Genomic DNA, 16,124 nt, shown 5'->3' with positions numbered 1-16,124 from the left:
GGGCTTTTGAGGACGTGACAATTTTCATTTAGACTAATGCTTACTTTAAAACCACTTTCAAAATTTACCAATATAAAATGTGCAGGTACTAAAAAGAAGTTTGGACCAGCAGTCTTCCTTCCTCCTTAGTGCTGCAAGTTAAGAATCATCCTTAGAACTACATATAAAAAGCTAAACCTTAACAAAATATCCAAATTCAGAAACATGGAATGCTTTAGAGAGTCAAATAAAAATGCCACCTTTAGAATGAACACTGAGGACTAGTCTTCTCTGGCTGTTAACACCATTTGGCAGCAGCATGGGCATTGACTAAGCCGCAGGCAAAATCCCTGCTTATGGGAAGCTGGGAGGAGAAGCCCAGCCAGCTCCAGCACAAGCTGCCACCCTCCCTCCATGCTTGGAAAATAATAGATATATTTATCACAAGGATCAGACTGAGCAATGAGACTCTTGAGGCATATGGAGTTATTTCAGAGTTTCTTTAAAACAACTCTGAGATACACTAGGAACTGTTGTTATCTGCTATAATAAACACAAAAGATGAAATCCAGTAAAGGAGGTCTGTTTGAAGGGGAGACTAGCTTCAGTACTTCTAACCACACACATTTATGGTCCAGTATGAGGTCTGATTCCTTTCACATGATATCTCCTCCCTCAGTGCATTGCTTGGCAAGGAGAGGTGGATGAGCCAGAATGCCAGGACTTGAGCGTTGCCTCACCATGGGCAAGGGGCTGGCAGGTACCAGCTATGATTACTTTGCCTGCTAAAAGCAGTTGAGAGAAAAGGGTAAAGAAGGGGAAAGCAATTTTCAGTTCCCACTGCCAGAAAAAAAAGGTGTGAGAAGAGCAATTGCTGAAGCGAGCACATCCCCAGCAGTATATACTAACCCCAGATGCTGAGTTCAGTTCTCAGCAGCAGCCACCAGCACAAGACTGGAGGTTGCTTTAAATCACGTGGGACAGGCTACTGTCTATAAAAAAGGTCCATATTCTATCCCAGGATTACTAAGAACACCTGACCAAATAAAAGATTATTATCCATGAAAAGTCCAGATTCCAACAGATTCAGTATCTGACTGCACTGTAGTCTAGGCAAAGAATCAAGAGAGATCAGCAATCAGTCCTTCTTGCCTTACACCTCACAGCAAGAGCATTCCTTCTGAAAATAAATGAATAAGATTACAGTATCAATCTACAAATGATTAGCTAATGTGATTATGTACATACTCACTACCTATAAAAATCTCTCTTTCTTAAAAAAAAAAATCTCCTGCTGAACCCTTGTCCTCCGTGAGATGTATCAGACTACCTTGTGTTTTAGAAATACACAACAGTCTTCTTTTAAACTTTCAAGTCCCAAAATATGTGCCACCACAGCAGGTAGGATTCATGCATCTAAACACAGCAAAACTTCTCTTCAGCATTTTCCACAACCTCAGAGCTCAGGCCATGAGGAAAAAGGTCTGGGTTCTGTTAACATCTAATATTCTGTCACAGTTATTCCAGCTGAATTTCATGTACCATTGTGCTTCTTAATCCCTCAATGTATTTAAATCCATCTAGAATTTTTCTAAATCCTCCATAGTTCATCCTAGCAGAGACAATTTGCCCATGGGGTACCCCTAATCTCTCTACTCAATGAGAAGCAGCAGTTCATGACGAATCTTCCTCTCCTATCTCCTAATCAGTTCTTAATCCCCAGTGATACCCTAGCTCTTGCTCTGTGACTCACTCTCCTTAAACTCAGTATGAAGAGCATCCCATTTATCTCCTGTTGATTTGAAGGGTAGGAACAACTTGCAGTTTTGTTGCAACAGCAGCTTTTCTCCCAGGAGAGTTTTATGTATCTCATCAGAAGGTGCAGTTTTGTTGTGAAGGAGAACACAAGGTCCCCAGCACCGCCTCCTGAAGGCAGAAGCTCAGTGGCCTCCAGCTAAAAATAATCAAGACTTAAGATGTGAATAGTAACTTATCATTATTGTGGTCTCTGAGTCTGTGACTACAGCACTTCACCTCAGACAAGCTGAAAACAATACTAGAAAAGCTTTTATTTTTAACAACACAGTTGGGGTTCCCCCCCCCCCGCCCCTTTTTTCCCCCCTCCTTCTGCTAAGATTAGTAAATATTTTAACCAGCAAGATAATAGGAATCTCAGTTGCTGAAGTATGAAATAGAATAGATGTAAACCTTTTTGTTTTCAACTTTCAGTAGTAACTGAACTGTGGAAGAGCTGTTGATGCCACCAAAACAAGCATACATAGTTTACCAAGGTTTCTCAAGAGATTTTACCTCCCTTCTTACTACTGACTTCTGTCTCCTGGGAACTGGCTTTGTGGGCCTTTCTAGCACATCAGCACCACTCTTCTCTGACCTGAAAGGTCACTTGCCAAACCTGGTTGATTTAGGTGTTAGCTACCAACCTCTTAACCACATGCCCTGCAATCCAGAAGAAAGATGACGCACTTGCTCAAGGAGGGAATACACAGCAGATGGTGTCATCTACACATGCCTCACAGAAGGCATGAGTGTTCCTACCACGTCAGGCAGCACCAGGCATATCAGAGGAAACATGGCAACATTGTGACATGACTAACCCACTCTTGTTAGGTTGGCAGCCATCAGTAGAAGGTTACTGAATTCTTCAACCCCTTCTCTGTTTCTAAATACAACAGAAGTCTCACTCATCACAAGACAGATATATATTATCCACACAGTAGAGAATAAACTTGAGACAGAGTGGTTTGCTCCAGGACACAGGGGAGATAAGAGGTGTATGAAAGACTACTGGTAACATTTTAACTTCAATTTATGGCATTGCCATTAAATTAATTCTGAGCCTAATAAGCCAAACCAAACAAAAACTAGACACCAAAACTGCACTTAATTCTCTTGTCTGGAAGTTCTTCCCTGAGAGAGTTGTTAACTGTTGGAATGGGCTGCCCAGGGAGGTGGTGGAGTCATCGTCCCTGGAGGTGTTCAAGAGGGGATTGGATGTGGCACTTGGTGCCATGGTCTAGTCATGAGGTCTGTAGTGACAGGTTGGACCTGATGATCTTTGAGGTCTCTTCCAAAACCTTGGTGATACTGTGAAGTGCTCCTGAGAGTAACTCATCCCATGCCTATAATGAAAGTCCTGGGCACTGATGCTTCAACTCCACAGTGTCACAACAGCCTGCCTGGTCTCTGAGTTTGGGCCATTTGTCAGGTTTCAGTGTCATTTCATACATTTTGATGCACATACTCCCAGTAAAGGCTTGGAGAAGGAACGCATGTTAGCACTAGATGGGTTTAATTAGGTTTGAATGTAATCTGTGCCAAATTTTGTTAAGTAATGATTAATTTTCTACATGGTTCAGTTATTCAGGAGTCATGAAAGCAACCAAGTAAGTTCTGAGCACAAAGCTACTCACAGGATTGTTTGAAAGCTGACTGCACAGGACTTTTACTGTAATCATTTTAAGGACTCTACAATTTTATTGCATTGGGCTGCACTTTCATTTTTCTATGCTTGTTTCCTCACAGGCTTTATTAGCCATAAAACCTTTTAAAGCTTATTTCTGTTTTGACATCTCAGCAAATTCCCAGTTTCCATAATTTTTTCCTTCTTTTCCCAACACCACTAAGTATGAATTTTAATCTCTTAATACAGACAGATTCAAGTCCAGACCAATTTGTAACCCACATGACACCTGGTAAAAATCAATGGCAGTGGTCAGGCTGTGAAGGTCAGAAGAGATAACAGCATCATAGAAACATAAGAGTGATAGAGAAGTCAAAAAGGATCAACTCTCCACAGTTATAACACAAGTGTGACACTGTGCCAGCCTGTACTTGCACTACTTCAAACACGTACTACCTCCAGCTGTTATAACAGCAACAAATTCATACAGATGCTTTGTTACTAGCAGCAACAGGGAAATAATGGCCAACGGAAACCTGTGCCATAATTGTGATGTCATCCTTTCTGAGGCTGAAATAGACTCCAAAATACTCTCTAATGTATTTTAAACTGAATACTAGAGACACCACTGGAGCCCATTTGTCATGAGCCTTGAAAACGCAAAATTGTTCTTTAATATCAAATTACTCCTTTGTACACATAATTGGTAAATACAATTGAGGACAACTGATAACAATGCATTTTATTGCCCTTCTTACTTTTCATTCTTTCTCTTCCTCCATATCTTCCCCTCTTCCTTCAAGGCAGCTTAAAGCCCAGACCAACTTATAATGCAAATGACAAAGAATATCCAACAACCTAGTGTAAAAAGAAAGAAGTAACACAAACATTTCTCTAAGATGAAACTTCCAATATTTTAAAACTCACTTTTAAGAAAAATTTCTTATTAGTCTGGAGGATAATAAACTCTAAATTATTTTCAAGCAGGAATAGAATAGGTTGGAAAAGACCTTTGAGATCATTGAGTCCCACCCATCATCCAACACTATCTAATCAACTAAACCATGGCACCAAGTGCCCCAACCAGTCTCTTCCTAAACACCTTCAGTGATGGTGTCTGACCACCTCCCTGGACAGCACATTCCAACGGGCAATCTCTCTTTCTATGAAGAACTTCTTCCTAACATTCAGCCTAAACCTCCCCTGGCACAGCTTGAGACTGCATCCCCTTGTTCTGGTGCTGGCCGCCCAGGAGAAGAGACCAACCCCCACCTGGCTACAACCTCCTTTCAGGTAGCTGTAGACAGCGATAAGGTCTCCTTTGAGCCTCCTCTTCTCCAGGCTAAGCAACCCCAGCTCCCTCAGCCTCTCCTCATAGGACTTGTACTCCAAACCCCTCCCCAGCTTTGTTGCCCTTTTCTGGGCATACTCCAGCAAGTCAACATCTTTTCTAAGCTGAGGGGCCCAGAACTGGACACAGTACTCAAGGTGTGGCCTAACCAGTGCTGAGTACAGGGGCACAATGACTTCCCTGCTTCTGCTGGCCACACTGCTCCTGATACAGGCCAGGATGCCACTGGCCTTCTTGGCCACCTGGGCACACTGCTGGCTCGTGTTCAGCCTACTATCAACCAGTAAATACCTAACCAGCATATGCCTAACCTATAGGTTAGATTGTGGCATACCTGTTAGAAAAGAGTGCCGTTGGAAAGCCAGAATATCTACTTGAAAGACAAAAATATAAATATTTTTTTCTGCTCTGAATTAGTCCTCACTGATTTTTCTACTCATGAAACATCTTTTTTATGAAATTACTTTGTTCTAATTTTGAGGGGTCTGGTGTTTACATTATGCATGTTATTTGAGTTAAGAAATACAAAAAGGGAAGAAAAAAAAAATCAGGTGTGAAAATTAAATGCTTGCTTGTTTACATCTGAGCTTCCCAGGACTGAACACAACAGCACTGATGGAAAATAATAGACTGCATGATTCAGTTTGCTGCGTTCCCAGGAATCCTGATCTTTGGCTTTCTTTTTCTCACTCATTTCAAAAGCTTAAAATTCATCACTGTTTTATAATGAACTACATGATAATTAGATGAAGAACACTGTAATCTACTAAAAGTATTGACCATATGGTATTGTGAGATATTGCAGCATCTCAAGGTTTTAATGACTATCACTTGTTTATAAAAACAGAGCACAGCTCTCAGCCCCATCTCTCACTCTCAAGGATATGTAGTGTGCAGCATCGGTGGTTAAAGGTCTATAGCCTGGAGTTTTCAGTGAAATCTCAAATTTCTCACAGAGAGATTGTGGAGTACCTGCACCAGATGCTGTCCCAAAAGAGCTGGAACATGAGACCCAAACAAGATATGCTAACAGGGCACACAAGGCATGGAAAGACAGAAACAGGAGTGTCTGGGAATGCCTCTCCTGGGAAACTACACCAACAGCCATATCAGTTCAGCTACATGGAAAGAGAGAGAGAAATATGTGAGCTAGTCATTATGGCACTAGTGAGAACTTCAGACACACTCCTATTCATTGCCATTTACCAGCACAAGAGATCAGAGTAATTCCTCGCCATTACTGTTGCTAGTGTGCCAGATTGCAGCTGGTGACCAGCTACAGCAATTCAAAATTTTGGTCTGGATGTTCCTCTAGAGGTAAAAATGCAGAGCTCATCCCAATAGAAAGCAGGAGAAATGAAGCTCTGGGACAAGGAAGAGATGCACTCTTGGAAGGACTCTTCATTTGTGAAGTGGTCTACATCAGGTGATGAATCTACAGGTGAGAATCATATTCCAAGATAATACAATTCAACAGCTTTTAGAAGCACAAAAGCCAAGCAGAACAGAGGTAGAAGAAACAATCATATTATCTCTGCATATACAACAGATAAGAAGAAATTCAAAGTATTCAAAGCTGAAGTTCGATATTGAAATAAACTCATCAGTATTTACTGCTCTCTATGGCTAAGCCACAGTAACTGCTGCTATTCTATTATATTCTTGCACATGAATAAGAAGCATGAAGTAGCATTTTCCTATGGGAATAGGTAATAACAGAATTAGGGCAGTGAAGCAGCAATGTGGGGGATAGGGTCATTGCTACTTTTTAAGTATCACAAGGAAACTGGAGGATTAAAGAGGGAGAAATTAAGTCTAGAAAACTCTATGGAGTATAAATAATTGCATGTGAAGAGTTAGCCATGGAAGATTAGAAATTTATGTCTGTCCAGCAGTTAATAACGCTGAGACACAACAACACAATTGCCTGCCCTGGTTAAACTCCTATTTTCCATCTGTATTATTTAGGTAGAGGGTCAAGCTATGTTATCAGAAGCAAAACTTTCAGCTTTAAAATCAGTGATGGACATATATGGAACTTACTTATTCCATAGTAGAGACAACAAGGAAAGTAACAATCTGAGGGTTAAAATTTGACTTTTAACTTCTCTATTAATGTGAAGAATGCTCTCCCTTTCTGATTTTAACAGACTTTAGCAGCAAGAGCCTTTTGGTCTTACATTCATAATTTTAGCTTTTAAAACTAGTTGTAAAAGTTAAGAGAAGAATATGCAGAAATCTTTTTCCCTTGAGACAATGCAATTGCAGGTAGAACAACTTCCAAGAGGACATTGAGATATGCTCAGAAGGTCAAATCAGTGTTTCTGATTGTACACATGTATAAAAGGACAAGAACAAAATAGTGCAATAAGCATCATATAATCTGACTAAACAGTTCCTGCTCCACCACCACTATTTTTGCATCCACCCCAGAGCTGGGGTGAGACCCTCAGGAGCCAAGATACCACACAGAGGAGCTCAGCCCCAGTAAGGAGACCCAGCCAACACCTGTGGATAATATTAGATTAGTCATCAAATCTGGTCCTAACAACCGGGGGGCCACCAGGCCCCCCGGCCTTTGTTGTCACCACCACCAACACCCAGTGTGCACCATGGGCACTCACCGGTGATGAGAGGAGGATCCTCCAGCCCAGAAGGGCTCAGCTTAGGGCTGCTGCCTTTCCTGGTGGGGATTAAAAAGGGGAGTGGGCAGGGAGGGCCAAGTGGCCACACCTGGGGTGGGAGGAGACTCCAATAGAACCCAGGTGCTTTGGGATTTGAGGGGGAATAGGGGGGAAATGGGGTAGGTGAGGGACTTTTAGGGTTTCAGGTAATGATAGAACTAGAGGGAATGAAAAAAAAAAATAGAAATGGGCAGATTGGATGTTAGGAAGAAATTCTTCACCATGAGGATGGTGAGACACTGGAACAGGTTGTCCAGAGAGGTGGTAGAAGCCTCATCCCTGGGAGTTTTTAAGGCCAGGCTAGATGTGGCTCTGGGCAACCTGATGTGGTGTGAAGCGTCCCTGCCCATGGCAGGGCAGTTGGAACTGGATGATGCTTGAGGTCCCCTCCAACCCCAACAATTCTATGATTCTAAACCAATTTTGCAGTTTAGGCTGGATGTTAGGAAGAAATTCTTCACAGAAAGAGTGGCCATTGGAACAGGTTGCCCAGGAAGGTGGTAGAGTCACCGTCACTGGAAGTGTTTAAAATAAGACTGGATGAGGCACTTAGTGCCATGGTTTAGTTGATTAGATGGTATTGGGTGATAGGCTGGACTTGATGATCAAGAAGATCTTTTCCAACCTGGTTAATTCTGTGATTCTCTAAAATGTTCTTGTTTTCTAAAAAGAACTGAAAAGCATCATGGAATACTAAAATTCAGCTTCTAAGGAACATCAAGACCTTCCTGTAAGCACTGTTCCATTGCTGTAGATATTGTGATTAATTTTCTTCTATTTCTTTTAAATTTCATTTGTAAATGCAATTAAAATGCACTTTGTGGGGAAAACAACTAATGAGGATCATAAAAATACAATGCTTTAATGATTTGCCTAGGAAAAAAGAAAATTTAGGGAATAAACCAAGAGTTCTCTACAACCCAGCTTCAGGATCATAACCTGAACAACATCATGAGGAAAGTAATCATTATATGTGAAGCATTATCATTTATCACCATTGTAAAGGTGAGGAAATAATATCAAACACTTAGAATTAACCTAACTCTTCAGCATGTTAAATGGGTCAGACTAATCATATTCCATGGCAATTATATCTTACGAACACAAGGATCCATTTTCAGCTTTTTCATAGCATCTGAGCAGAATACCATCTACCTCAAAATTAAAAGCATAGAAATGAATGTGTGATCCATCTAAGTTAACATGTTGTGAACAGATTCACAGCCTGCAAAATTTTACATAGTCTGGAATTGAGAGTGAACATGACAAAACACAAAATATCCAAGAATTAACTAATACAATGCCAGAAGTTGGCCCACAGGCCTTCCCTGAGCTGTTTGTGATCTTGTATTTATATGGAAAAACAGTTTTTCATACTTGAAGAACTAGAATTTCAGAAAATAGGAAGAGTTCTTTTGTCCAAAGGCAAAGACTTCTCTGATTTGAGAGTTTACACTGATGTTATATCCACTACACAGAGACATATTTTATAACCGTGCCAAAGCAGCGTGCAAATAAAAATGTCCTGGAGGTAACTTTATATGATTATTACTTTAGAATTTCAGAGCTAAAATCAGCAGAAAACAGTCAGAGCAGTGATGAGAAAGAAACCAACCTCTTTCACACAAGTCATACAGTGGTAAAATACCAATTTTTTGAAGGAAAAGAGAGTAAACAAAGTAAATCACTCCATTTGATTGGTTTCCCAGCATTAATAAAGTGCTGAAGCAGCACAGTGGAGGATTTGTTGGACAATTTTCTACACTGAAACTGTCAATTCATTCCAAAGCTTAGCACTGATGGATATTATGGATTGGTATGGATTACACTGCTCCAAGCATCTGAAAGGTCACTCAACAAACACAGCAGGAGTGACCTATTGTTCTTGCCATTGATAATCAGACTGCCGTTTGACAAGTCTTTAAACTATCACAAATCTTTTCTTCAAGTATTACATGGAAATGTTTATCTTTGCTTTGTGGCACAATTAAAAGCTGGCATCCTAGGAGTTCATTGAAGCGGTCCTAATATCTCCTTGGATCACACTTGCAAAGCCATGGAAGCCTGAGAATCTAATAGTGAATGGATCACCCCTGACATCTCTCAACTATACCGCTGCGTATAATATCTTTTTAGTTCCATTTTCAGATCGGAAGGCAAAAAGAACTCCAGCTATTATCCCCAGTGTACAAATATGTTTGACTGTTTCCCTTTCTCTCTAAAAGAACACTGTTTCAGCTATTAAACTGAAGCTTTGCTGCTCAAAAAACCCAGGGCAAATAAAAACTGATGGATCAAAACTACGACCTAGTGCTTCATGGAAGAAAGTAAGTAAATGACTGCATCTCGAGTTGTATTTTGACATTTCGTGTGCAGAAGAGTGGATTAAAAACACTCACTTAAATCATGATTTTAGGTTTATAGTCTTAAATGTGCTAATTGCTGGAAGAAAGATATTTGACATAGTAATTTGTCTAACACTCAGGATGTTAGAAAGATTTATTACTGCCTACCTTTAGCTCTAGCATCTTCTCTACTTAAAGTACAGAACTTTAAAAAGAGCATAAAGATCTTAGCACAAAATCATAGAATGACAAGATGATTTAGGTTGCAAAAATCTTTGAGATCATTGAGTCCAGCTGTAAAATATCACAGATTAGTTCTGAAATCAATTCCCTGATCACTTGCAGGTGACAGTCATCTCCTTTAAAAGAGTGGGTTTAGCCTGCCAGGGATTAAAGATCTGGTTAGGATTCATACTTCACTGTATGAATAACTTTCAGGTCCAGTTATATATAAATATATATCATACACCCAAGTAATTTATTAATAGTATTTAATTACTGCAAACAGTCAGTAAGGTTTCTGGTACAAAACCTTACAGGATGCTTACTAAAGAAATTTTCCTTAAAAGGGCAATAAAATTTCTCTTCTGCACAATGATGGTTAACAACTATCCCTTTCTCTAGCCTTTCTCCTCCTAAAGAAAAAATACAATTACAGCAGCATTCATGAAGACAAGTCTGTACTGAGACTGAGCTACACTAATCTAATTGCTCTCTGAGGCCACTTTATGTATGAAAGAAATGGTTGTGGGAAACATGTGTATGTAACAGATCCCTCAACTGCTGTGGAAGGTATTTCACTGTTCCTGCAAAGTGGACAAATCCATTTTTAGCACACGCAATTCCCCGAACAGGTGTTATTGTTCTTATAAAAAAAGTCCAGAATCTGTAACTTCTGTTTTGCAAAATATGAGTTTTTCATTTTACTCTTGCATTTCAGATAGACCTATTCCAAACAAATTTAATGACAACCACAAAACTCAAAATTAAATCAGTATTTTTGGAGGCTGAGGATGGTCAAGTCACTGAAGAGCTACATGTTACTGGCTAAGAACTCTGAATCTAAGTCTGTTTGCTGCAGATTGAAACAATCCTTCTACCAAAAGTTTTTTTCTTTAATTCAACTCAATCAGATAATTCTCCTTAATAATTAACTCATTTTATATTAGGAACTGGGAAAAAAAAGGCATAAAATCTTATTCTCTTTTTTGTCTATAGTAACTTTGGGGAAGAGAGCATTTTCTCATACTCAATGTGCTAAGAATGTAGTGAGGAGTTAGCAGGTAAGTTTTCTGAATACAGGCAGTATGTGCTTTGTGTAGTGAGCTGGTTACCATAAAAAACTAAAATCACTTTTCATAAACATATTTTATAATTCAAATAATTTGAAGTAGTTTCATTTAACTCATTGCAATTTTTTTCTGAGCATTTTTAATGACATCCCAATGTTTATCTAAAAACATCTTGCCAGAAAGTTACTAAAATTGTGATAATCTTGTAACTAAGTAAAGTACTTTTTGTCTTTCTGGCATTGAAAATGGTGAAGAATCTCTCATTCTGGTAACTAACTCAGGGTTAGTTATCCTCTGAGTTCTCATGAAATTTATTCCTTCCATTATCTTTAAGGAGCAGGTGTTTGTTCCCTACTTTTTGAGAAGTCTCCATTTGTCTCTGTCTGTGTCTGCTGTTTACAGGCTGATGATTCTCAGCTTTCACTCCACCTGTCCCTCCATACACTGTATAAAACATCTTCCCCCTAAATGGCATCCTTTCTCCATGATCCAATCTTTCTCAAGTGTAACCCTTGAGAGACGATGAAGAACAAGTTGTCTCTGATACCCAGCCATCTGCATTTCAAAGCAACACAGTATGGTTAAAAAAATAAGTAAGATTAGAACAGAACAGAATAGAATAGAATAGAATAGACCAGACCAGACCAGACCAGCTTGGAAGAGACCTTCAAGATCATCACGTCCCACCCATCATCCAACACCACCTAATCAACTAAACCATGCAACCAAGCACCCCATCAAGTCTCCTCCTAAACACCTCCAATGATGGCGACTCCACCGCCTCCCTGGGCAGCCCATTCCAATGGGCAATCACTCTATGAAGAATTTCTTCCTAACATCCAGTTTAAACCTCCCCTGGCACAGGGGTTCAATGAATGTTACAACGAACCAAATCTTCCACAATCCTATTGCCTTCGATCCTATTAATGGGTTTGAGATGGCCAAAAGAATCAATCCATGCTACAGAAGCTTCTGTTTCAGTTTCTTTATATTGCTGGGCAGAGATTTGTAATCTCATCCTAGGAATTCCTGATTTCTTCACAGAAGATGAGTTAGGATCACTAAGCAAATATAACATTGTTCTCCAACAGGTAAAAGGATTTAAAAGCACGCACATCATTCTAAGCTCAGAAATGTTCCTGTAATAAACAGTGTATAGCTAGGGAAAAAAGCTGTGCTTTCAAAGTATAGTATTAAATGTCTGCTTCATTAGTGACATGACCTGAAATCAATTAGGTCTTCCCTTCTAAACTAGCTGTGTATGTGATGTTTGGAATCCTATGTGTGTTATTTTCAGATCAAAATGAAGCCACAGAGAAAATACTGCGCTTTGTTATCCCGTGTCGCTTTTTTGGAAGAATGACTCATGCATTGATATTTAAGCTACTTTCAAGTCAAATATTTAAACCCCACATCCCAAAATAAGCACACCTACTGACATACTGGAAGGTCGCTAAACCCTGAGAAGATAGAGAGAGGTCTAAGTAAAAGGCCTGCAAACTAAATACCTCGTGCACTGGAGAAAAGACACTGTAAGAAAAAATTCTGTATTTTCATCAAAGTACTGAGCAGGTTCCAAACAGTTTCAGATGTATTAAAAATCAGGCCTGTGGCATTTTCCTCTTGTACATTCATATTTTATTAGGTGCAATGACTTTATCTTTTCTCCCGCTAAAAATGCCATTCAAAGTGGCTGCTATACTTACTCTTTCACTGTCACAATATAGCCGTATTCTTTATCATCGGAAGACTTCACTTCAAGTTGTAAGCCTTGTCCTGTATTTTTCTGAGGTTCTTCATGGGAGTTTCCACCCTTCATTAAAGAATTCTTAATCCAGTGCTGGCTATCACTTGGGTCTTTGGACTCCAAATCACTGCTCTTTGCAGCTGTAAGTTCCCTTGAGAAAGTCTCGCTCTTTACATTTTCCACTCCAGCATTTATTTCTTCTGATGAAGAATTACTGTCCTCAGATTTCTTGGTTTCAGTCTTAGTAGATTCTTTAGGTATATTTTCAGGTAGTGCATTCTCATTCAAGAAGCTAATTAGTTTTGCAGTGTTCTCCTGTATTAAAAGAATATTATTATTTTTAAAATAAACACAGAAATGCAACAATGAACCAAACCTGGAGATAATCTTTCAGACTCTTATTGACATGGGAGAGTCTATTCATGCAAATGTTGCATGGTCATTTTCTTAATTTCTATATGCTGCCAGTCAATGTAAGAACATAATGTGTATTCAGTAGTAATAAATGAGCATTAAATTATGCCACTTTTCAATAGTTTAAATAAGGGCAAAGAAATTCTATAGCTAACAGTTAATTTCTTCTTATTTATCACAGAATCTATGTAGTCTTTCCTCTGTCTTGAGCAGCTAGTATAAAATATCAATAGCATTTTCATAGTGCTCATTTGCTTGTGTCTGTGTGTTTAAGTATTGATGAGACAAAAGCTTTGTTATCAAATGAGTTAATGAAATTAACAGAAATATCCATCAATACTCTTGAGTGTTTGGACTGGAAACACACATACCTCTGGGGTCTCACAAGTCATAACACAAGAAAGGGAACAGATAATACACGATGAATCATATTTGAGTTATCTCTAGAAATTGTGACAAACTGTTTGTGAGAAAGTCAAAGCATGTGCCTGGAACAAGCTAGTTTCATTACAAAAGTCTGTTGCAGCTGAGCTTTTGGGCACTTAGTGCTCTGTATCAACATATTCTTTTCTATCACAACCACTATTCAAATTGTCACTAAAAAAATTATATATGGGAACTTCTGTAAGTCTGTTGTGAACTTCATCTCACAAAGAATTTTATGTGGGTGGTTAAAACTTCCACTTGTGTGTTACCTCCTTAAGGGATGGGCAGCTACTAGGAGGATTTGATTGAAGACAAGAGGGTTTGCCCACATATGAATCTTGCAGTGTTAGCTTTTGATACAGCGTAGGAAAGGTTTCACAGCAGATTTTAAGATTAATTCCTTGAGATTTTTCTGCTCCATGTAACTCAGAAAAAGAAAGATGAATACACCTTAAAAATGGCTGAGCATTCGACATCAGAGAGCAGTAGATGATTCAAAGCTCATGAGGAATATTGTAAAAGTAATCTGCATCAAATCCCCAAAACTGGTGTTATCACCTAGGGTATGAGATGTTATGGCTAAAGCTTTGGAAATACCTCTGATACTCAATTACTTGGAAGAATTGATGGCAAAGTTTAAAAAAAAAAAAAAGTTTAAAAAAAAAATACAGATCACCTGAAAGGAGAGGGAGTTTTAAACCCTCCCAGAAAAACATATCCTCTGAGGAAACGTGTTTACATGCCTGAGCTGGAATACTTGTTAAAGTACTGATACTCTACCTCTTTATCAGTTCTCACACGAGCTTGATGCATTCCATTGTCTGTAGGGTGTGAAAAAAACAGACAGGCAGTTATGAAGGGAAAGCATCATAGCTGAAACAAACACAGCTTATAGACAGCTTTGAAGTGGTGGTCTTTCATGCAATTTAAACATTAAGACATCAAAGCTAAAAGGGCAGCGTAAAGAGCACTGTATAAATCAGTATTGCTATTCTAACCCCATTTTGATAGTAAATTAATGCCAGATCAATAGACAGAGTACTTCAAGAGCCAATGTAATGGTGTTATTTTGCTAATTAAGTGTCCAATCTTCCTATCAGTTTATCAATATCTATGGGGAAAAAAAAATCACCAAAATACTTCCAACTAACTGAATGGACATTTACATTACAGAAAAAGGAAACAAATACAACCCTCATACACATTTTGGTGGAAGAAGATTTATTTCAATAGGTATCATCTACCAAAACCATATTACAGTTTAATTGCAGTGATAATAATAATGCTGGCTTTTTGGTTTATGAAATGATTCTTATTCATCTCTCCCAGCATGATTCAGGACAAACCCTCAAGTCTGTTCATTTTAATGTATAGCAAAGAAATGGCAATTAAAAGAATCAGAATATTCTTAAATAGTAAGAATTTCAGTGTATCACCATGAAAAAAGACAGTAAGTTAAAATCGCTATTTATAGCATATATTTTTGGTATCCTGTATATCATAACATTCCTGAAGTAGAGAAAAGAGGACTGGTGACTTATGCTCTGCTGTGGTATCAACTCATTAATGGCAATTACTGGAGCTCCTCAATCTGCATCCCCAGCAAAGTAAGCGTCCAGAAAGAAGCAAACAACCATAATAACTCTTTTATTTCCCTAAGCAGGAAAGGGAACAAGTAAATTTCTATCTGTACCTGTCTAAGATTTTCTTCTGCAAGTAATTGTGGTACATTAAAGAATGATTATCTGTAAAACATTTTTTTTCCCCCATATATTTTGAAGTACACTCTTGGAACATAATCATTTTTCATTATCATTTTGCTTAAACATGTCATTTTCAAGAAAGAGAAATTAGACAACACAAAGCACTTTGTATTTCAGTATAATTGAGTATGCAGGTTTATCTTGTTTGTGAAGCTTGAAGACCAAGGGTTCACAAACAGATCCATTTTTGGCAAATAAATTACCTGCTGCAAAAACAAAACAGCAAGGCTAAAATTCTGCTGCCTTCAAGGAAAAATACAGCAGCTTTCCCTTCTGTCTTCTTTAAAACTCCTTTTTAAAAGTGTAGCTCTAGTGTGAAACAAGAAAGGAAAATTAGGGTAGCTGTATTTTGCTGTCCTTAGCTCTCAGAATTAATACCTGGTATATTAGCACTGTTTTCCATTAATCCAGTCTGAACTTCTGCCCTTCCTTGAGCATCTCCTTTCTTCATTTGTGCTTCTGCTTTGTCATCTTCATTTTTTCCAGCACCCTTTCCTATTTCTTCCTGAATGCCAACAGCTTGTATTGCATTAGCGACAGTATCAGCAATCTCATCCAGTTCTGCTGAGCTGAGATTCTCCACATTCACTTGGTGTTTCTCTAGGTCCTTCAATACATCTTTGATAAGCGTCTCTGGACCACAAAACAAAATAAACACAAGAATTAGGTGCATACATGAAGCGTACGTGCTTGTATCAGAGA

General features: G+C 38.7%; 1 protein-coding gene across 1 annotated transcript in view; it reads right to left on the bottom strand.

The window, feature by feature from the left end:
• PTPRN2 (protein tyrosine phosphatase receptor type N2) overlaps positions 1–16,124 on the bottom strand; it is a 596,056-nt gene that overhangs the window by 352,569 nt on the left and 227,363 nt on the right. Inside the window, exons 7-9 of the mRNA XM_054171491.1 lie at positions 15,801–16,055; positions 14,440–14,480; positions 12,779–13,134 (exon numbers count right to left, since the gene is read on the bottom strand). Coding sequence (XP_054027466.1) covers positions 12,779–13,134; positions 14,440–14,480; positions 15,801–16,055 — 652 coding nt within the window. The remainder of the gene's footprint in view (positions 1–12,778; positions 13,135–14,439; positions 14,481–15,800; positions 16,056–16,124) is intronic.

The sequence above is a fragment of the Dryobates pubescens genome, chromosome 21, assembly GCF_014839835.1.
Source record: "Dryobates pubescens isolate bDryPub1 chromosome 21, bDryPub1.pri, whole genome shotgun sequence".
Lineage (NCBI taxonomy): Eukaryota > Metazoa > Chordata > Aves > Piciformes > Picidae > Dryobates > Dryobates pubescens.
The sequence above is the reverse complement of the archived record's forward strand: the minus strand, read 5'-3'. Positions and strand labels throughout refer to the sequence as shown.